At 53.1% G+C, this 21,458-nt stretch overlaps 1 protein-coding gene across 17 annotated transcripts in view; it reads right to left on the reverse strand.

Annotated features, from left to right (window-relative positions):
- The window catches only part of MYO18A (myosin XVIIIA), a 97,580-nt gene that overhangs the window by 48,288 nt on the left and 27,834 nt on the right, over nucleotides 1-21,458 (reverse strand). For 9 of the 17 annotated variants that reach the window (XM_019647016.1, XM_019647018.1, XM_019647017.1 and 6 more), the window contains one exon: nucleotides 550-585. The exons of 4 other annotated variants lie outside the window; for them this stretch is intronic. In XM_019647016.1, the coding sequence (XP_019502561.1) occupies nucleotides 550-585 (36 nt within the window). Of the gene's footprint in view, nucleotides 1-441; nucleotides 521-549; nucleotides 586-1,774; nucleotides 1,853-3,720; nucleotides 4,429-6,791; nucleotides 6,852-9,434; nucleotides 9,579-15,623; nucleotides 15,705-21,458 lie in introns of those variants that run through there. 4 more of the 17 variants (XM_019647013.1, XM_019647014.1, XM_019647015.1 and 1 more) reach the window with 4 other exon arrangements.

Genomic DNA, 21,458 nt, shown 5'->3' on the forward strand with positions numbered 1-21,458 from the left:
GGCACATTCTATGGGTGAGGTTATTTGGAGACTGATGCATGAAGTGAAACCAAAGGGTCATGGCCTGTAACTCCTTGAGCACTAACCCCAAGGTGGGTTTCCCACGTTGGCCAGCAGGTGGGGACAGAGAACACCGCATCTTCATGCTGGAGATGCAGGGAGGGGTGGTAGGAACAGGCCAGTAGGCATTTAGCCTTTTCAGTTTTCTCTACCCAGAGGGAGCAGAATTGAAATACCTAGAAACTAAAACTCTGGCCAGGCCCTCGGGCTCCAGTGGCTAAGAACCATGTGCCACAGAGGCCGAGCCCCAGTGGTGACACTCAGTCTAGACATTCCCCAAGGGCCTGACACAGAGCTGCCCCATCTCAAACTCCTGGCACTGTGTCCCCAGAGGATTTCCCCAGATGCTGGGTGGGGGCTGGATGGGGAAAGAGGCCTTACACTCCAACACGAGGCCCGAGCACAGACGCCAGCCCAGGTACAGGCCAGGGGGGGCGGGTTGTCACCAGGAGAAGTGGAGGGCTCCTGAGAAGGGCAGGAGCACCCTACCTGGCTGTGGGCAGGAGAGGCGGCCTCAGGGTCCAGCTACCAGCAGCAAGCAAATAAGAGAGAGAAAAGAAGAGGCATGAAGACAAGTAGACAATGACATGTCCCTTTCAGCAAGCATCCTGAGCCAAGGAGGTGGGCACTCTCAGGCTGCCCCAGGTGCAGGGTGGAGGCAGGAGTCGCTTAGCACCAGGAAGGGGGCTGCTGGCCTGGGCGGGTGAACTGTACCCAGTCAAGGATAGGCCAGGTCAGGAAGGAGAGGCCTAGCTTGGCAAAGGGACACTTGGTACCACCACACGTCTCAGAGAAGATGCTCTGGTAAGTCATTTCCTGTGGCCTGGCCATCTAGTCCATTCTGAATTAGGCTCCTCGTCTGTGTGCTACCAGGCCAGGCCACCTCACAACACCAAGGACGTGGGCCCCCTGGGAGCCCCTTGCCTTATCTCCAGGGTCTTTTTCCAGCCTAGCTCCCCTGTAGCCATCAGACCCCGGCCAGGGCTGTCCCTGGCCTCCAAACACACACCCGAGGATACCACTCCCCCCCACCAAGGGCTGCCCTTCAGATACGTCATCCCTGCGCCTCTCATAGAATACCACCCCCAGCAGCCCCCAGTCTAGGATCCCTTCTTCAAACCTCCACTGCAGCCCTGTGCCGCTCCCAGGCAGGCACACTACCCATGACAAGAGGAGGCATCATCACATCAGGGCCCACATGCCGACTGCCCAAGTACCAACGCACAGTGGGCAGACCCTGTGGCTAGCCTTGAGCTTCCTGTCTCTGTCAGGTCACTTAAAGGCCTTGCTGGAGAGAAAGGGGAGTCAGCCAGGTCTGGAACCTTGCCTGTTAGAAATGGACATGGAGTTAACAGGCCCCACCTGGGTCTGGCGAGCCAGGGCATCCAAAAGGGGAGTGTCAGCTCCCTGGCTCAACACCCACCAGACCTTGGCACCAAGACATGTCCTCTGGGGCCAGAGAAGGGGATACCCAGGCAAGCGGGGACCCTCCCACAGGCCTAGAGCTCTGGGCTCCCTGGAGAAACAGGCCTCACTGCACTCAGACCCTCCACAGAGCCCCTTCTTTCCTTTCTCAAAGTGAGAAGACCATTGCGAGAGCCCCCATCTTTCATAACAGGTGCTCCTAGACACACAGACACACACAGGCTGGCTGCCAGCCTCAGGAGAGGGGAGTGCCGGGGACTGGGGAACCACACACAAGAGGTAGCATTACAGAGGCTGTGAAGATCCTCTCAAGCCGCTGCTGGGCCTCCTCTGCGGGGGTCAGCTGGACCTCGGAGGCAGCTCCTGCCTAGAGGTTAAACCACTATTAGTCCCGGTCCCAGGAAGCAGTGGGGGCACAGCACACCAAGCTTTTAGCCCAGGAAGTTGCTAGGACCCAGTGGGTAAGTGAAGTAGGGTCAGGGAGGCAAGCCAGGCACCAATTTGAGTTTTTAAACTATCAGATAAGAAAAAAAGGAACAGGCGCCCGGGAGTTCTGAGGTTATTTCTTCCCACCGCCCTAACCATTTCAGCACCAGGACGACCCTTGGTTTTCCAACACACTCTTGGCACCTGCCATCAGCCCAGGTGACAGGCGGCTGAGCTCTAAGTCAGGGCTCCTCTCAGGCCCCCAACTCCACCCTAGTGAGAGGTGGAGGGACAGGGAGCTAGAGGGTGGGCGGTTGGCCCAGGAACAGGCATATGACACTCGCAGCTCCTTGGAGGTTCTTCTCAGGGACTGATCGGTTGCCTCATGCCCTGCCCATGAGGCCAAAACGCCCCTGCCCACTCCTGTGTGCCAGAAGGTCACTTCCCTGATTCAGAGTGGGCCAGGAGGGGTGGGGAAAGCTGCAGCCTGCTCCTCTTTAAGTAAAACCCCGGAATGGGAGCAAGGCGGATTCTGGGCCTTAGGAATCCCAGGAGGACCTCTGGGGCTAGGAGACAGGACAGGCCTTGAGGCTGTGCCCTGCCCCTCATCCCCCTGCCCTGCCCCTCCCCTTCCAGCCAGAACGAACATGCAAGGTGAAACTCGATGCACCCCCGCCCTACACACATCCCATGAGGCCTCAGAAGGATCTACAAAATGGGAAAGCTTGAAGAGAACTCAACCCAAGGACCAGCCAAGCAGGCATCACCTTCCAAGGGAAGGGGCTGGACTGATTGTCCTTGGTCCTCCCCTCTGCCTCTCAGCCTCCTGTCCTACCCAGAGTGAACTTTGTGGACAGACAGGGCCCCAGATCCAAAGGGGGCCCACTGTGCCCATCGGTCACCCAGGCACAGGGCTCCTCAAGACTCCTGCTGCCAGAGGGGACTGGTGGCCAGGCCTGAAGAAGGCCATGACGGCAATGATGGTGTTAATAATGAGTCTTATTAGCATCACTAGAACACTGCCATTATGTGGTGGAGTGCCCACCACATCAGGGACGACGCTGGGAGCACTCATTACCTGAATCATTTCTAACCTTCACAGCAGCCCTTCTAAGCAGGTGTTCTCCCTTATTTACAATTCCAAAAATCCAAAAAGCCCCCTAAAACAAAAGGTTCTTAACTATTTTGGTGGCAAACCTTTTTATAGTCCATCGCCCTGCAGCACGTACATTCATAGGTTTTGTTGTGGAAATATTAATGTGTTAGGTTATGGGTTGTTGCTCATTATGTATACTGTAGGATACCCTAAAATACAAAAATGACTCATTTCCAAAATATTTCCGGCCCCAAGGGCTTTAGGGAAGGGACAATAGACCTGTGTTGTCCCCACTTGACAGATGAAGGCTGAGATGGGACCCTGCTGAGATCGCACAGCGGGTGAGTGGCTGGGACACCGATGCCACCTGCCTTCAGTTCTGTTTTGCCACCCTAGCACTCTGATCTGCTAGGACTCTGGTCCTTGACTTGGGGTCTGGAGCCTCAAGCTGACCTCATGTAGCTGGAGGCCAGACCCCAACCCCCTACAGAACAGCAGCATGCTGGTTAGCTGGTCCCATCCCCAAGCCAAGGCCACCATGGGCTCTGGCATTCAGTCTGGGAAAGCCATGCAACTCTGCCATTGGCAACGTCCTGGGCCTAGCCTCTTAGTCATGCGGGGCCGTGGAGACTTGGGGAAGCCAGTTGTGAGGGTACCTGGCCCTCAAGCGAGGGTGGTGAGGGGCATGGGAGGTTAGTGACACACTTGGGTACCTCCTGCCGCATGTCAGGAGCTGGTGACTTGGACTTCTGCAATCCAGTGAGATCTGACTTCGGGACAGCGGAGCCTGGATGAGCCAGCTCTTCTGGTGGGGCCGGGGAACACTGCTTCTCTGGGCTTCCAGGCTTGGCTGGGGAGCCTGGCTTGGCTGGGGAGCCCACCACCTCTGGGGAGCCTGGCTTCCCCGAGGAGCCTGGCTCCTGGCTGGAGGGCTTCTCCCCCTTCCCAGGAGACTGCCTGCTGCGGGGCTTGTGGTCCTTGCCCCTGCCCCGAGACATCAGGCTCCGGAGGCCCACGGAGAGTTCATCCTTGGTTGCCTCCTTCTTTGCTTCAGGCTTAGATGGAGCAGGGGGAGGAGGAGGGGGTGGTGGCTTGGGACCCGGGCCTGCCTTTTCCCCCTTCTTGCCTCGAGCTGGGTGCTCAGGGGATTTGACCCCTCTGCTCAGAGTCTCTCTGGAGCTCCCAGGCTCCTCTCCAGGCAGCACCCTGCTCACCACCTTCCTCACTGCATTCGCCACTTTCTTCCGGGACAGGCCCGGGGCCTCCACGTTTGGGCCTTCTGTTGAGGCAGCCTCCAGGCCATTCATGGCAAGCGTGGGCGCAGGGCTCTTGGTTCTCTGGGAATTTTCTGTGGGTGCAGGGCTGGCGGGAGGTTGAGGACTCCTAGATGGGCCACTGCCGTCCTTTGAGCTGCCCTCTAGCTACAGTCACACAGATACAGGTGGACATTATTAGCATCAGCCCCTGCGTCCCGGCCTACCCCATGCAGAGGAAGTAACAGCTGTGACCTCACGCCTAGCCCTGGAACAGACCTTCCATTCATGCACCAAACAACACATAGCTCCAAGAGGCTTTCCATCATCCAGATTGGACAACTGCATCTAAGAGTGTGGCTTCTGTCTCCCACAAAGTACAAGCAGGTTCTGCTGTCACCTGCCGTCTATCCCCGGGCTTACATGGAGCTGTGAGATGCCAGCACAGAGTGCCCAGAGGCCCAGGAGGTACCCCAGAGTTACTGCATTTCTGTTAGGGCAGCAACCAGGCCCCAATCCAGGCCAGCCCACTTCCTCACAACCCAAACACAGCAGAGATGGAGCATGGAGAGGTCAAACGACCGATTCCTATCATCAATCTTAGGCCTCACTCTGGGGCTTCCTGCCTTTGTGGTCCCTTCTGTCACCCAATTTTCTAGGCAATCAGACCCAGAGCCTGCTCATCCTGATGAGAACAATGGTCAGGGAGCAATTCCTGGCCCCAAGCTATGTCAAGCCTCCTTCCTTCTCTGCTCCTGTGGTCCTCGGCCACTGTCTCCTCTCCACCCACATTCTCAAGGGCTGTAGAAACCCAGTGCTGGCCCAGGAAACTTCCACCTCAGCCTGTTTTCTGCCAGTCTCTACAGTTTTCCTCCTGCAAAACTCTCAAGGGCTGGAGACCTCCTTGTTCCCAGAGTGTGTGTGTGTGGAATGGTGGGAGGAAGAGGAGGCAGCTGTGGCCCACGAAGGGTTAAGCACTCAAGCGACCATAGCTCCACTCTGCCCTAGAACTAGGGCCCTGGCTCAGCCAGCCTCTCAGCCTGGCATGCCTACCCTGACCTCGACACTGGTGATACCTGTCTGTGGACCCAAGGGACCGCCATTGGGAGGTCTGGCTAGTGCAGGGCCAAGTTTCCTGCAAAGTCAGCCCATTGCGTGGGGGGAGGAAGGCCAACCTAGTGGCTCCTTGCTGGTCAGGCAAAGCCCTGTCACTAATGACCTGTGCTTGAGCCCTCGGTCCTCAAAACAATGACCTTGGTTCTAGGGTACACCTGGGCACTGTGAGGGGCCAGCTGCCATCTCTGCTTGGATGCAGGAAATGCTCACAAAGAAGGCTGACCTCTGGCTGCCACATGGAGAGGTGGCCCCACCTCCTGGGCAGAGCTGAGCCAAACGGCCTCAGCTCAGGCCTCAGCTGCACCGTGGACCAGCTGCAGGGGTGGGGAGGGGAGGGCTTTAAGGTGCTCTTCTTCAACTTCTTGGGCCAAGAGTGCTCCACAGCATGCCAGGGCACTGCGGAACTGGCCGGTGGCCCTAGCTGCTTGGCCCTACTCCCCTCCCCTCCCTCTTTTGGCTTTCCTCCTGCCGCTCTTAACTGCAGATGATGATGACAATGACAATGAGGATGAGGATGGTAACTGCTACACTTACACAGTGCTGATTATGTGCCAGCCGTCTTCTAAGCACCTTACATGTAATTTTCACAAAAAGTCTGCCATGCTCCAAGGCCCCTCCCATCCATATCTCAAACACATCCTTTTGAAATCACAGGCTAGCCTTGCAGGATTGTTTACAGGTCAGGTCGAAGCCACAAGGCCTGGCTAATCAAATCTCCATCCAAGGAAGTGGGGGGTGGGGGGGAGGCACCATCTGGGGTAATAAAGTATGGATCTGTTTTGTGATCCAGCACTGCTCCAGAGCCCTGGGCACGCCCATCCCCTGAGCCAACTTTCCTAACTACACATCTCTAGACCTGGCTCTTCTAGAACTATCTCCCTTCGCTTGCTTTGAAAGAGTCCAGCTTTATTCTAGGTCTCTATCCCAAGGCAGAGTGACTTGGGTCGGGAGTGGCTAGGGGCACTGGGCAACTGGAGCCTGCCCCCAGGTCACCCGGTACCAAGCAGCTGACAGGGTCTTAGGAAGGGACAGCAGCAGCTGCAGTGAAATTCCTCCCTGCTGTTGCCTGGTGCCACCCAGAGGAGGATGAAGAGTCCCAACAGCTGAGCTCTCTCTCATTTGGTGCTCCCAGTCTAAGAGTCTGCCCACTCAAGCCTCCCCAGCTCCAAAGGCTCAGTCAGGAAGCCAGAATTAACAGTAGGGACTAAGAGGGGTGCGGGAGTTCAGGGGCGAGGTCCCCAAAGTCTCCTTCATACACCCCAGATTAGCATCGCACAGGCTGCACTTGCTGCCCCTTTACTGCCATTCCCTCCAGCCACCCTACTGCGGCTGCCTGCGCCCACCGGAACTGCCTCCCAGGCTAAGCGGCGGCAAGTGCACTCACACACACACAGGGGTCTCAGAGAAGCACTTACAGCCCCTTCCTCCTTGCCAGGAGGGCCAGGCTTCAGTGCAGTCTTGTCCTCCTCTTTCACCTGAGAGAGCAGACGAAGAAGTCACTGGCAGGTCAGGGTTGGGGGACCCAGCACTAAAAGTGCAGCTGGCAAGCATCCAAGGGGACTCTCTCCGTGGGGGGCAGGGCTCCTGAGTGCTCAGAAGTACTGGGGCTACCCTGGGAAACAGATATACTATCCTGGGGTCAAAGCTGTCCAGTGTCAACTGCAGGAATGCAGAGTCTCTGGGGGCTGGGGGGGTAGGGGTGGGGCGAAAGCCATGTACCGGTGGCCTCAGTGACCAGCCACGTGGCCCACTGGGGCTGTCTAAAGAGGGCCACCCATGACAGTGACCTCATGGCCTCGGTTACAGGGTGCACAGAAAGATTCAGCTAATTCAACTCAGGCTTAACTCCGAGAGTCATTCCTAGCTCAGACAAGAAGCGGCCTGAACAAGAGCCCCCTGACCTAGTGGCTGACGAGAAGGGATAACCCTAGTGTGGGGGCAGGCAGAGCTCGGCGTAGGTGGTCCCATCAGGCCGGCTCTGGCTTGCTTCTAAGGCTCCGTAAGATTTCCCCCAGCACAGAGCCCGAGTGTCTTCCCAACCAGATGGCTGAGCTCTGGCTGGAGGCAGGAAGTGGGGCAGAGACAGGGATTCGGGAGGCCAGATATCTTCCCAACCTCAGACCCACAAAACTGCCAACCATGCAGCTGAGGGAGGGAACCCCAAGGCTAGGGGCGGGGTGTGGAGGAAGGAGCCTGAGCTCTGGCTGCTCTGGCCAGGGGTTTGTGCTCAGCTGGGGGGAGCTCGCTGGCCTGAGTCAGAGGGGAGGAGCAGTCAGGGGCCAACGGCAGATAGGCAGCTACCACAATGTATCCGGAAAAGGCACAGACAATATGGACGCTCTGAAGGTTCTTTTAGCTCAGAGACTGGCTCCGAACAGACCCAGAGGGGCCAGGCCTCAAGTCTGGGAGGGCCTTCTCCCCTCCCCTTCACTAGCATCTCTTCCCTCCAAAAGCTCAGGCAGTCCTAGTGGGTTTCATTTCTCTTCTTGACTCAGGCACTTAGGACTGAGTATAAAGACAGGTAGAAAAAGACAGGTCTGTTACCAGCCCCACCGCACCCTCCGCATGCCTTTCTTTCCAGGCACAATTCGGTAGGAGCGAAGCAAGGAGTCCTTGATTCCTAAGGGAAAAGATCCTTAGAGTCATGTTAGTTATCCCCCTGGGGGGGGGGCCTCTCCATTTGTAACCAGCGTCCATGGGTAATTGTGAGCTCTCATTAGCTGGGCTTGGGTCACTGACCAGCATGATGACCGCTGCAGTTTTGAAGCTGCATCTTGCCCACAGAACTATTTTCAATGGGCTCAAGCTTCAAAGTTAGTTCACACGGCCACAAACAGTGGGGAAATAGCCATTCTTGATCAGCGTGGACTCTACTACTTTAGAAATTGGGATTGGAGCAGAGAGAGGGAAGGGAGGGGCTGGTGGAGAGGGAACGAAGAGAAGTGGCAGAGTCTAGGTCAGCGCCTGCGGCCCCCCCTCCGATGCCCATCCCTCACCCACCCCACCCCCAGGGACCACACCATGCACTAGTTCCCGGCCACCCAGGTTAGAGGGGTGGCAAGTGCTCACAAACCACACAGACACACTCATTACTGCACGCGGTGCTGTTAGCTCGGGCACAAACCACACAGACACACTCATTACTGCACGCGGTGCTGTTAGCTCGGCACAAACCACACAGACACACTCATTACTGCACGCGGTGCTGTTAGCTCGGCACAAACCACACAGACACACTCATTACTGCACGCGGTGCTGTTAGCTCGGCACAAACCACACAGACACACTCATTACTGCACGCGGTGCTGTTAGCTCGGGCACAGGGATGTCCCGGATTCCAAGTCCACTCCACGTCCTTTACCAGTTCCAAATCTGTACCCCCTCCAGTGGTTCGAGCTTGGGACCCCAAGCGTCTTACCCAAGTGGTGAGGCATTGGGGAAACACTGGCTGGCCCCACAAATGTCTGGGATACGAGGTCCAGCTCTGAGCTCAGCTCTGGATTTAGCCTGAGGCTGACTCACTACCCCCTCCCCCACCCAAAGGGCCCTGTCTGTTGTAGGTCATTGCCCAGCTGGGAACTGTGCACAGCACAAAGGCACGCCCAGGTCTGCAGCCTGAATCACCCTCTGGACCCAGACAGCCAGAAGGCCTGGCTCCTTCTTCTACCTTCCACAGCCCCCAGACTCAGTCCTGAAGCCTCAGACAAAGCCATTCCCAGCGGCCCCTCCACAGCAGCCCATATTCCCAGGGGTGAGTCAGAGCAGCAGGCGGGTGGAAAGGGTTAACTCGGAGGGGCACCAGTGGGACAAAAGGCAGCTCAGCTTACTAGAGGTGGAGCTCCAGGGAGGAGCATGACTCGCTTGGCACAGGAGCCCCATCCAGACAGAAAAGTGAGGTCACTAGCCCCCTGGTCATTCTCCCCAGCCCCCAAACACACACACACATGCCCACTCCATCTCTAGCTTCCAAAGCTCCCTGTCTCACAAGCCAGTCTCCTGCCTGCACACACCATGCCAAGCACATAGGAAAAGCGTGAAGATTTTGAAATCCAACTTTCCTTTTGCTCCCAGAAGGCGAACCTTGATGAAAAGGCCATGGCGCTGCAAGTAGCCCGCACCCTGGGTCAGAGAAGAAACAGGGACGGGCAGGTCTCTCGGGGACTCGGAGTCTTCCTAAAGGCCAGGACCTGCCAGGATGAGCACTGTGGGCAACAGGGGAAAGAAGGGATGGAGCAGAGGGGATTACAAAGCTCAAAAGGTCAGAGAAGAGGTAAGGAATAAAACATCAGAGGAAAGAGAAGGCAAGGTGAGGTACAGAACATAGGACTTCCTGCCCTTGGAAGCTGTGTGCCCTTGAATAAGCCACTCCAGCTCTGTGGGCCTCTGCAGAATTAGGGTATGGACTAATTGAGATAATGGCTAAAGTCCTTTCTAAGTCTGGCACCCTTGGATTCTGAGTGGGTGGGGAGAGATACCTAAGCCCTTAATTCTGGGAACCAAAGTTCCGGGCCTGTGACCTGGGATGGGACTAAGGAAGCGGCTCCAGGGCTTCAGCAACTGCCTTCTACCTGCAACACACCATTTACCTACCAGAGGCGAGAGGCTGGGAGAACTTACAGCCACCCCATCCATGGGTTAGAAACCAGAGGCTGGTCCTCTGGAAAATCAACAGGCAGAATGTGCCTCAGCCCAAGGAGAGACTTCATCCAAAGGAGCCGTTCAATTAATTCAGTGGCGTTTAAGAACTGGTTCATTCTTATCATTGCTTACAATGAATTGACAGCGAAAAATGAGAATTTCTTTGGTTTTGTTTTTAATGAGTTATTTTTAATTTGCTTTGTTGACTTTTCTATTTTATGATCCCGTTCATTCGCTACAGACTTTAAGTGTGTTTGTTTAATTAACTCATGGGTTCCTTGATCTCCTGCTCCAGCGTTCGCTGTCCAGGGACGAGACCATCCACCCCAGGCTGGAAGGACACCACTCACCCTCGGGCCAGTTTCCCTGCATCAGCTGTTCCTTATGAGCGTCACTCTGAACACAAAAGTGGGATTCTCCCCAGAGGAAATTCTCTCTGTGGCTTTTGTGCAGAACTGCCTCAATAGTTCTCCTCTCTTCCTTATCATTGGATTTTAACTAAGATTTGCCTAGGATTAAGACTAACCCATCTTGGGCCGGCTGAGTGGCACGATGGTTAAGAGCTGGCTTGAGATGCCAGAGGGCCCCGGTTCGGATCCTACATATGAAGGCCAGTGACACTGCCCTCTACAGCTAAGATGCTGAATGACAGCTCAACCTGGAGCTGAGCTGCCATGAGTCGCCGGCGATGGCGTAGGCTGCAGCCCCTGCTGCAGTGGGTTGCAAATGGGCTAGCGTGTGTAGCCAGCAGCCAGCGTGAGTGGCCAGCAGCTGCAGTGAGCGGCTGTCCAGAAGCCGGCGACTGATCTGCCTCGCCCAGGAAGAGCACAATGATGGTGTCAACTTGCGCCAGTGAAGCAACGTCCTCCACAATTAGACTGAAGAACAAAAGGACAGCAACTTGTCTGTTCCCCTTCCCCAATTCCCCAATAAAAATCTTAAAAAAAAAAAAAAGAATAACCCATCTTGGGGTGGCCAGTTAGCTCAGGTGGGTAGAGTGCAGGCTCATAACACCAAGGTTGCTGGTTCGATTCCCACATGGGCCAAGGAGCTGCGCCCTCCACAACTAGATTGAAGATAACTACTTGACTTGGAGCTGATGGGTCCTGGAAAAATGCCCTCTACAACTAGATTGAAACAACTACTCGAGGGGCCGGCCAAGTGTCTCAGTTGGTTAACAGCGCGAGCTCTGAGCAACAGTGTTGACAGTTCGATTCCCACATAGGCCAGTGAGCTGCACCTGAGCTGAGCTGCCAACAGGTGGTAGGATGGCTCAGCTGGTGACAGCATGTGCTTTTAGCAACAAGGTTTCTGGGTTGACTCCGCATGGGATGGTGGGCTACGTCCACCCGCAACTAAGATTGAACACGGCACCTTGAGCTGAGCTGCCCTGAACTGCTGACGGGCGACTGGATGGCAACTGGACTTGGAGCTGAGCTTGCTGCGCCCTCCACAACTAAGAGTGAAGGGCAACAATTTGGCTGTTCCCCTTCCCCAATTCCCCAATAAAATCTTTAAAAAAAAAGAAACAACTACTTGACTCGGAGCTGATGGGTCCTGGAAAAACACACTGTTCCTCAATAAAATAAAATAAAAAAAGGAACAACCCATTTTTATCCAATACAGAATAGATAAGGAACTCGGTCCCAAAAATGGTGGCAATGTCTCCACAGAGCTGGGGACTAGTGGCTTTCTCTGGAGCAAGGGTGCATGGGAGCCAAGACCTCTCTTTCAGACCTATTCCCTCTCTCATGAGTTCAGCCATTTCCAACAATATTAATTACTGACGAGAGAACACCTTCAATAATATGGGCCCTGTAAACGTGTTTGACACACATTTTCAAGTATAAATCTTACAGTGGCCTTAGGACATGGGAATTATTGCTATTCCCATTTTACTGATGGGGGAAAAGACTCAGAAAGAGATTAAGTCAGAGAGCTGATAAGTGGTGAAGCTGGGATTTGAACCCCAGTCGCTCTGACAGCAAAGCCTGTGCTGCTCCCTTAGAGAGCAGGTTCAGAGGGGCTGAGTCATCTCTTACTTTCGAACTCTGACTAAGATTCTGCATCAGGTGTCAAGGTTCAGGAGGCCCGGGTCAAGCCAAAGCACAGATTGATAGCGTGGTGTTTCCTAGTGTCCAACATGCCCAAACTGAGTTTATGGACTTGCAAAGGGAGACCCCACCACAATCGCGTCATTCGCCGAGGCTCTGGCTACCTCCTGGCACTTCTGGCCTCTTCTGTTGACAGAGGGAAAAGAAAGTAATGCTCACTGAGCACTTACTCTGAGCCAGGCACAGTGGCAGGCACTTCATACTGTCTCCATTTAATTCTCACAACAACTCGCTTTCTAGATAAGAAAATCGACAGGGTGAGGCACCTTACTGAGGGTCCCACAGCTAATAAATGGCAGCACTGGGATTCACAACCAGGATGGATCTTGGGGAGCTGTTTTTGTGTCTATAACATTCCCTTGACTCTGATTTCCTCACAGGCTGGACTCTCTTTTACTCATCATACTGGGGGCACTTAATAAATGCTTGTTGTACATTGCTGCAACGGGGGTTCTTTGTGCAAACCTCTTATTCCCATCTGGTCTCTTCCTCCAGCTGTGAACTACAGAGAATACCACTTGCCCATCCCAATTCCCAGGGATGTGGGGAAAAAAAAGGGAAGTATAATCTCTAAAGCTGGCAACAATAAATAGATAGTAAACTCAGTGTCATGGGGTTGAGGGGAGGGCAGGGTCACTCTAATTGCTTAGTAGCTCTCTGTGGAGAAACAATAGCCATCAAATGCATCATCTTCTAGCCTGGCCATCTCATCTTCAGGAATGTTTATGCAATGAGCTGACTTAAAGAAAAAGAAGAGAAAGAAAAAGAAAACCTACAAACCTATGCAAAGACTTTTAAAGATGCACTCTATAGAACAGCCCCAAATTGGAAGCAACCCAAATACCTAGAATTATGGTATTTCAGTATAATGCACTGTTATGTTGCCGTTTAAACTAATATGTGAACAGTGTAACCAAATGGAAAACTCCATCGAAAATAACATCAATCAAAAAAACTAGAAGCTAAATCGTACACGAACTGATATTTAATAGTCCTGTAAACTGTGTGAATTGGATACAATAGAGACACTTGGTATTTACATTGTTATATATTTGCTACTTACTATTTATTTCTATTGTAAAGATGGCTAAATAGTCAATAAAAAAAGAAAACGCAGAGGAGATAATAGCTAAAAGCATTTGTTCTTGAAGAGAAGAAATCCAAGAAATGTGCTGAGGGACCCATCTACACTCAGCCTCAGAAGGCTTCCAACACTCAGGGGGCTGGGCCAGGCTGGGTTTTACCCTCTGTATAACCAGCAAGGACCATCCACCCTTAACTTACAATCCTCTGAGCCCCTCACAGGAGGGACTGGGGGCACAAATGCTCCCAGGAGAATCACTCCACCTACCAGGCACTCTACAGGTAATGGAATGCCCAGCTCAGACAAATACATCAAGGCCCAAGTGCCCATGCCAGAGGTCCACATACTGTGAGCCCCCAAAGGCAGCAGGTGCCCTGAGAGAGTACCTAGAAGAGAAGATCCCGCTGCCTGTGCCCAAGGGAACACGACATGTCTGCCAACACTCTGGGCTTCTCATTTGGAGTAAAAAAGAGGCATGGCATTTTGTTCTTTCTCCTTTCCCATCCTGAGGTGCAGGGTAGGTCCCAGGCGACCCTCTCCCTGCCAGTTCTAACCTAGCACCAACTTACATAACGATTGGGGTAGAGGCAGGAGGAAGGTGTACAGAAGAAATAACAGTAACAAAAGTAGTAACAGCTGCCCTGTATTGAGCATATACTAAGTGCCAGGCACTGTGTTTAACCCTTTACATGTATCATCTCATTTCATTCTCACAACATTCCTCTGAAGTAGATACTAGTATGGCTCTTACTTTACAAACGGACAAAAGGAGGCTCAGTACTGACTTGCCCAAGGCCTCACAGCAGCATGTGGCACATTGGGACTCACACCCAGGTCTGTGCTCCAGCAAGAATCTCCAAGGCTCACATTTAAGGGATGGAAGCAAGCTCTGCCCCACCTTCCGGTTCACTTGCACTGTTGTCCTTCCATGACATCACCTGCCAGAACAACAGCTTGGGTAGAAAGGAAGGTTTCCATAGACGACCTGCCCCTCCACCCATGACCCAAATGGGCTTCACACAGAGCTGCTTGAGAGAAAGAGGGGCTCTGCAGGGAGTGGCCTGAAGGCCACGCTGCCAGGCAGAGCAGGGGGAGAGGAGCCCGGCAGGGACACCCTGGCCCCTTTGGCCCGGCCTCCAGGGAGAACCCTCCCCCACCCCAAGGTGGAACAGAAAGCAGCCCAGCGCCTGCAGTCACTGCCACTGCCCGCCAGCCCGGCCAGCCTAGAGGAAGCAGGTGCACTGGAATGGCTTCCTGCTGCCACCACAGTCGCAAAGGGCCTGGGCTTCCTCCTCTAACGGCCAGACCCGCTGGAGGCCTCCCTTCCCTGGGGACACTCACTGCCCCTCTGCAAGGCACTTTGCCACCTGCCTGGCAATCATCATGCATGGCCCCGCATCTGCAAGCTGGTGCTGGTGGCCTCGGGGGCCCAGGGTAAGGCGGGGTGGGGTGTCAGCTACACCAGGAAGCACCAGCTTCTCAGGGTGCGAAGCCCCGCCCCCAGACCTTGACCCTGGTGCCAGTTTTGTGGGTGGGGTGAGGGCAGTCTTTGGGCACAGAGAGATTCAAATGCTCCTGGGCCCATCTCAGGCTCCTGATGCACCTCCACGCCAGGCCAGCCCATAAACTCTGCCAACTGCTGACACAACTGAAAAGCTTACCCTTGGTGGCTGGGAGGGGTGGCGTTGGGGGAACGGAACACACTGGGAGGCAGCTATGTTTCTCCTCACTTGCTGTTTTAAGGAACTTACTCCTCTGGAGTAATCTCTGCTACAAAAGAGACCTACAGAAGTCAGGGCATCCCCAAGATGCCATCTTGTGCCCCCCTTCCAAGTGTCTGAGCAACAGAAATGGAGGAGATGGTGCTGAGTCTACTCTTGGGAACCGTGAAAGGAGGGGTCCCTGATAACTCCAAGGACCCTCTCAAGCCCCTCTCCCTTGTCTATCAGGAGGAAGAGGGGATAGAGGGCTATCCTGGCAACACGACGCAGGGACAAGACTTCCAAAGGCCTGGGAGGTGCTGGGGTTCTGGGTTCTGAAAGAAAATAACGTGCCAAGGAATGAAGGCCTTAAGCACTAACGGTTTGTGGAGAAGATGTGTAACAGCCTGTGGGGAGGCTGATGCAGTCCTAGGACACGGAGGCTTAGGAGACGGTGCCTCCTCCGAAGCTCCCGCTCCCAAAGTCCTGAGTCAGCCCCAGGAGGCCCGGCCCCCTCACCTCGGAGGCTGCCAGAGCTGGGTAATTCCCTCCCCACCAAGAGGCTCAGAGGGGAGCCCCAGGGCTGCCTCCCTTCCCTCCCCACCTACTTCAGCCACATCTGGGAATAACAAATAGGCCCCTCCTTTCTTAAATGAGGAAACAGCGCAAGGAGTCTGGGACTTCCTGGGTGGGGGTCAGAGGGACACTCACCCGCATGGCCTGGCCGGGAGCAGCCCAGAGCAAGGAGTCTCTTTTCTGATGCTGCTCCGCTAACAGCTCAAAATAGCACTGGCTGCAGCCCCGCCCCTGTTCCCCTCCCTCTCCTCAGGCCCCTCCCGCCCAGGAGCTGCCCAACCCTGGCCTGAGCCAGGCGGAGAATGAGTGGCCTAGAGGACTGCGGGTACCAGGTATGGCGCCAGGAGAAAGAGGGTGACACGGAGAGGGTGTTACAGCGAGAGTGGGCAGGAAGGAGTGAGGATCTTAGGGTAAGGACATGGGTGTGAAGCAGGCAGTGTTGGAGGGTTAGGGGCAAGGGACAGGGAGGGTGGGACTTTCCTACTGACACACACCCAAGCTCTGACAGCTGGCTGATATGGCCCCTAAAAATAGCAGAGGAATTTGAGACCTGCAGCCCCCGGCCCCATAGGCCAGGACTGAGACAAGCACATATGCATTCACGTAGGCATTCTCTCTCTCCACCCCCGCTTCCCTCCCTCCCTCCCCCCCTCTCTCTCTCTCTCACACACACACATTAGCACACATGAACACTCAATCACAGCGCAGTGTTCTTGAGAACACACAAATCATAGGGTCACCTCAGCCATCTAATTACTGCGGCAGAGGCCAAGACAACTCCTAACGGCACATCCAACACAACATACAGAGCCCACTGCACACTGTGCCCAAACAGCAGCTGCACAGCCTGCAAAGTCCAGCAGGAAGGAGCAGAGACCCGCCACTGTTGCTGCCTCGCTGCAATAAACACACTGGGCACACGCATGGAACCAATGGCACTCTGTGTATACCACCCTCTCCCCACACAGCCAGTGACTGCGCAAGCACAGGGGAGGGTGTGGTGGGTGGGCCTTGGCTTTGAAGACAGGAAATTGTGGGTGTCTGGCCAATGAGCAAGGGCTGTCTGTTAAAAGCCAGGGCTCTTCATGAGGAGAAACTGTGGCCTAGCTGTCCAGTTAGCACCACAGGATGCCCAGAGCTGGGCTGGGCATGCCCAAGAGGCTGAAATGGGAGGTGGGAGCAGGTGCGGAGCCAAAAGATAGGCCTTTTGACACTGTCTCAGAAGCTGTCAGCTCTGCAGAAAAAAAGAAACAGTCACTGACTCCTCCCTTTTCCTCTACAGGAAAAAAAATTTTTTTTAAAGGGTGGGGTTGGGGTGGTGCTAGGAAGCCCTGGAGCAGAGCTGTTTCCTAACCAGTGCCCAACCAGGATAGCTGGAGACCCCAGGCCTGTCATCCAGACTGGGCCTGTCATCCAGTGGGTCTGGTAAACAATATTACTTGCTCTGTGAAAAGGTTGTTAGATGCTGGCTGAGAGGACCACAAAGCCCAGCTCTGCCTCCTATCTACCACTCACTACAAGCACAGCTACATATGGCCCTTAGGACACTGGGCTCACATCTCTGTTTTCTGGGGAGTGGTGTGTCTTCCCGGGAAGATGGTCTGCCCCTTCCGGGGTCCGTTCTGTATCACGGGTCTTCGCAGCCCTGGTGCTTTCTTGACACAATGGTGCCAACCTCGGCTGCACACTGAAATTTTAAAGTCCCCCGTGGGACTTTAAAAATACTGATGCCTAGATCCCCCACCCCTTTCTAATTTAATTGGGCGGTCTGGGCACTGGGATATTTTGAAGCCCGCTAAGGTGATTCTTACGTATAGCCAAGGCTCGACTAGGCCAGCATAAGGCCTAGTGCTGAGGTGCCCATTTGTTCAATCAATGGGTGAGTCGTGAATGAATGAATGAATGAATGAATGAATGACTTAGCTGTGTGACTGTGGGCAGGCGACTTAAATGTCCCTTATCTGTACAATGAGAATTATGCTGCACTGACTCTTTTACACAGTTAACGTGACACTGGGGAAATCTCAGGGAGTGAATGGGCTTTGGTTCTTAAAGTGTGGTCCCCAGACCTGCAGCATCAACATCACCTAGGAACTTATTAGAAATGAGAATTCTAGACCCACTGAATCAGAAACTCTGGATATGGGGCCCAGTATCTGTTTTAACCAGGCCTCTAGGTGATTCTGAGAACCACTGCTTTAAAGGAACCATTCACGGTGTACCATGGCTAAGTTAGTGAGACCTCCAGAGCCAGACTGCCTGGTTCAGTCTCGGCTCTTCCATACAGTAAACTGTTCAACTTAACCCTGTGCCTCAATTTCTTCACCTGCAAAATGGGGGAAATAATATTGTGTCTACCAAGTGGGGTTATACTAGGGGTTAAATGAATTAGTACTTGCAAAACTCTGAGAACAGTATCCAGCACATAAGTTTTCAGTAAGTTTTAACTATTAGTATCTCTCCATGATCATTAGGTGGGCAAATGAGGCATCATCCACAAAATTACAGGTAACTGAAGCCTACCCCCTTTAGGGACAATGTATTTTCTATGCTAAGTCGTTTTCTAAATTTTATCACTATTTACTACAATCACAAAAATGACAAAACATTTTATTGACTCTTTTCTTACGTAAAACACGCTGAACTCATCTCAAACATGTCAAACTCTGAGCTTCTCCTCTTGAGCCCAATTGTTTCTACTCCTTCCTGTACTGAAGGTTACGTCATCCCCATTGCGATGACTCCTGACTTCTTAGCCTGGCTCTGCCCCGACGCCCCCCCTCCCCTCCATAACACGCCCTATGCCCTTCCCCCACAGCCACTCCCAAAGTGCAACAGCCCCGTCAAGGCACCACAGGGCAACTTGAAGCCTCGCTATATGTCCATGTTAGGAAGACCAAACACCCATTGTGTGTGTATATCTGCTTCTTAGTTCTTTTGTCCCCTACCCCTGTCAGCCCACCATCAGCTGTCACTCTGCCTGTCAGCATGTCTTTCTCCAGCAGTCTCACTTCCTTCTAATATGCTCTTTCTGCCAAAGGTTAGAAAAGCAGATAACCAAGCCTGGGAGAGCAGAGTCCAGAGCAGAACAAGTGGGACGTCAGCGAGCCTTGCAGGCTCTGCTGTGAGCGAAGGGCCTGGGTTTTCACAGGCAGACTCGGCATTCTCTATTTTGGCTGCTCACGGGCCTTCTGAGGCCCACCTGCCATTCAGCAGTGCTCTACAAAATGACTTCTGGGTGACTGAGATGTCACTATATCTGCACTAGTCCTGTTCTGCACGTGTTCATCCACTTTCCTCTTCGGATGACTAGATCCTGTCAATTCTGTTTCTGAGATGATTGATGTCACTGATGGAGATGGTCTCAAATCAGTTTCCCTTTCCTTGGTGAAAAGGGCAGACTTCTTCATTCAGAGGGGAAACTAGAGGCCCTAGCATCCTGCTCAGCTTCACACCCAACCACAGTCAATCCCTCTGCTGGTCAAAGTCAGTGCTATCTCAGGACCTGGTCTGTGTCTTCAATAAGCTTAACTGATGGTTCTGGGGCACCATGCAGTCACTCCCACAGCCAGCCAGGCCACCCTCAGGCCCTTTGGCCTGCCTCCAGGATGGCCATACCCTGGCCCCTCCTTGCATTTCACTTTCACTTTTCTATCTCCCTCTGCCCAGAGCACCTTGCTCTCACTCTCTCAGGCAGATCATCCCACAGTTCCCTCATCACTACCAGAGCCTTGACTTATGAATGCCCCTCCACCAGCCCCTCTACCTTCCCAACCCCCCCAATCTCTCGAGGTCCATCTTGAGTCCCACCTCCTTTATGAAGCTTTCCCTGAACCCCAAGGCCTGCATGGTGATATAGTGCAAAAGCACAGATTCACCTGGGTCTAAACCCCAGCTCGGCTTCTTTCTTGTTGTCTGATCTAAGGGAAAGTTACTCAACTTCTTGAAATTTCCAATTTTAGGGGGTGGGGTTGTGAGAATTTTAAAAGAAAGTACACATGGGCTGGCCGAGTGGCTCAGTTGGTTAAGCGTTGGCTTGGGAGGGCGAGCTCTGAGCAGCAGGGCCGACAGTTCGGATCCCACATGGGCCAGTGACACCACGCCCTCTATAGCTAAGATGGTGAACAACAGCTTGACCTGGAGCTGGGTTGCTGTGCGTCACCGGCTGCAGCCCCTGCTGCAGTGGGGCTGCAGTGGGCTGCCGTGAGCTACCATGAGCGGCCGTCCAATGGCTGGCGACCGACTGCCTCAGTTGGGAAGAGCGCAATGATCATAATATGGGCCAATGAAGCGGCATCCACAACTAGACTGGAGAACAAAAGGACAGCATCTTGTCTGTTCCCCTTCCCCATTCCCAGACACTGTTCCCCTCCCCCAACTCCCCAATAAAATCTTTAAAAAATAAAAATAAAAGTAAGTACATGTAAAGCACCAGGCAAATTGTAGGTAGTGATTACATTATAATTAAAAACCACACAAAGCAATATTATAGAAATGTACCCTTGAAACCTATACAACTTTTTTTTTTTTTAAGATTTTTATTGGGGAATTGGGGGATGAGAACAGCACTGGGAACTGGGGGAAGGGGAACAGACAAGTTGCTGTCCTTTTGTTCTTCAGTCTAGTTGTGGAGGACGTCGCTTCACTGGCCCAAGTTGGCATCATCATTGCGCTCTTCCCGGGCGAGGGAGATGAGTCGCCGGCTTCTGGACAGTCGCTCACTGCGGCTGCTGGCCAGTCACGCTGGCTGCTGGCTACATACGGTAGCCCATGGCAGCCCACTGCAGCAGGGGCTGCAGCCTACGCCGTCGCCGGTGACTCACGGCAGCCCAGCTCCAGGTTGAGCTGTTGTTCAGCATCTTAGCTGTGGAGGGCAGTGTCACTGGCCCTCATATGTGGGATCCGAACCGGGGCCCTCTGGCGTCCCAAGCCAGCTCTTAACCAATGTGCCACTTGGCTGGCCCGAAACCTACATAATTTTACTAACCAATCTCACCCAAATAAAATTAATAAAGATAAAAATAAACCCATAGCACTCACTGTCTATACCTAAGTATCACCACATACATATGGTGGTTCTTGATTTTACTCTGTCAGATACAGTGGAGTCACATACTACATGGGGTCAGATTCTAAAGTCAGCATGTAAGGCAAAAATAAAATTTAGTCAAAATTACTCTTAAAAATCTCTTAAATTATTCACAAAGTATAGAACGCATGGTTTTGTATGCACTAATACATAGACTACATAGAATAGTGCATACAAAGCCATGCGTTCTATACTTTGTGAATAAAAGCATAATGTATGCTTTTAAAGTACAGCTTGACTAAAACAAAATACAATGTTTACTGTTTTAGACTACAGTAATATAGTTTCTCATAGAACCATATAGTTGAATTTATTGAAGTGTAATGTGCATATGTCACAACTACACAGCATAAATTAATGGGATTTTTTGGTTTTTTTTTTTAGCTGAGCCATCCTGCCACCTGTTGGCAGCTCAGCGGCAGCTCAGCTCAGGCTGGGCATCGAACAGCTGTTGCTCAGAGCTCATACTCTTGAGCGAGCTCTTAACCAACTGAGCCACTCGGCCGGCCCTCAAATTAATGTTGTGATGGTAATCTATTTGTGTCATATGTTTAAGCCTTCTTTCCCTGAACAGCAGGGGCCATTTCCTACGTCTTTTAGATCCTATCCCACTCCCCAGCACTAGGCATATAGTAGGTGTTCATATCCATTGGATTTAACTCACTGATTTGAAAGGTACAGACAATAAGCAGGGTGGAATAGAATGGAGAACAAAGGGATATCCACACAGAATAACAACTTCAACTACTCTGCTCTCCCATGTTGGCGGGGAAAGGTCCTTGGCTCTGGTTCGGGCACTGGGCCAGGCAGAGTGGCTAAGGAGAGCTGGGGGGCAGGCTAGACAGGGGGCTTTGAGGAGTAAAAGGAGTCTTTCACTTATT

This window comes from Hipposideros armiger, unplaced genomic scaffold, assembly GCF_001890085.2.
Source record: "Hipposideros armiger isolate ML-2016 unplaced genomic scaffold, ASM189008v1 scaffold_108, whole genome shotgun sequence".
NCBI classification, from domain to species: Eukaryota; Metazoa; Chordata; class Mammalia; order Chiroptera; family Hipposideridae; genus Hipposideros; species Hipposideros armiger.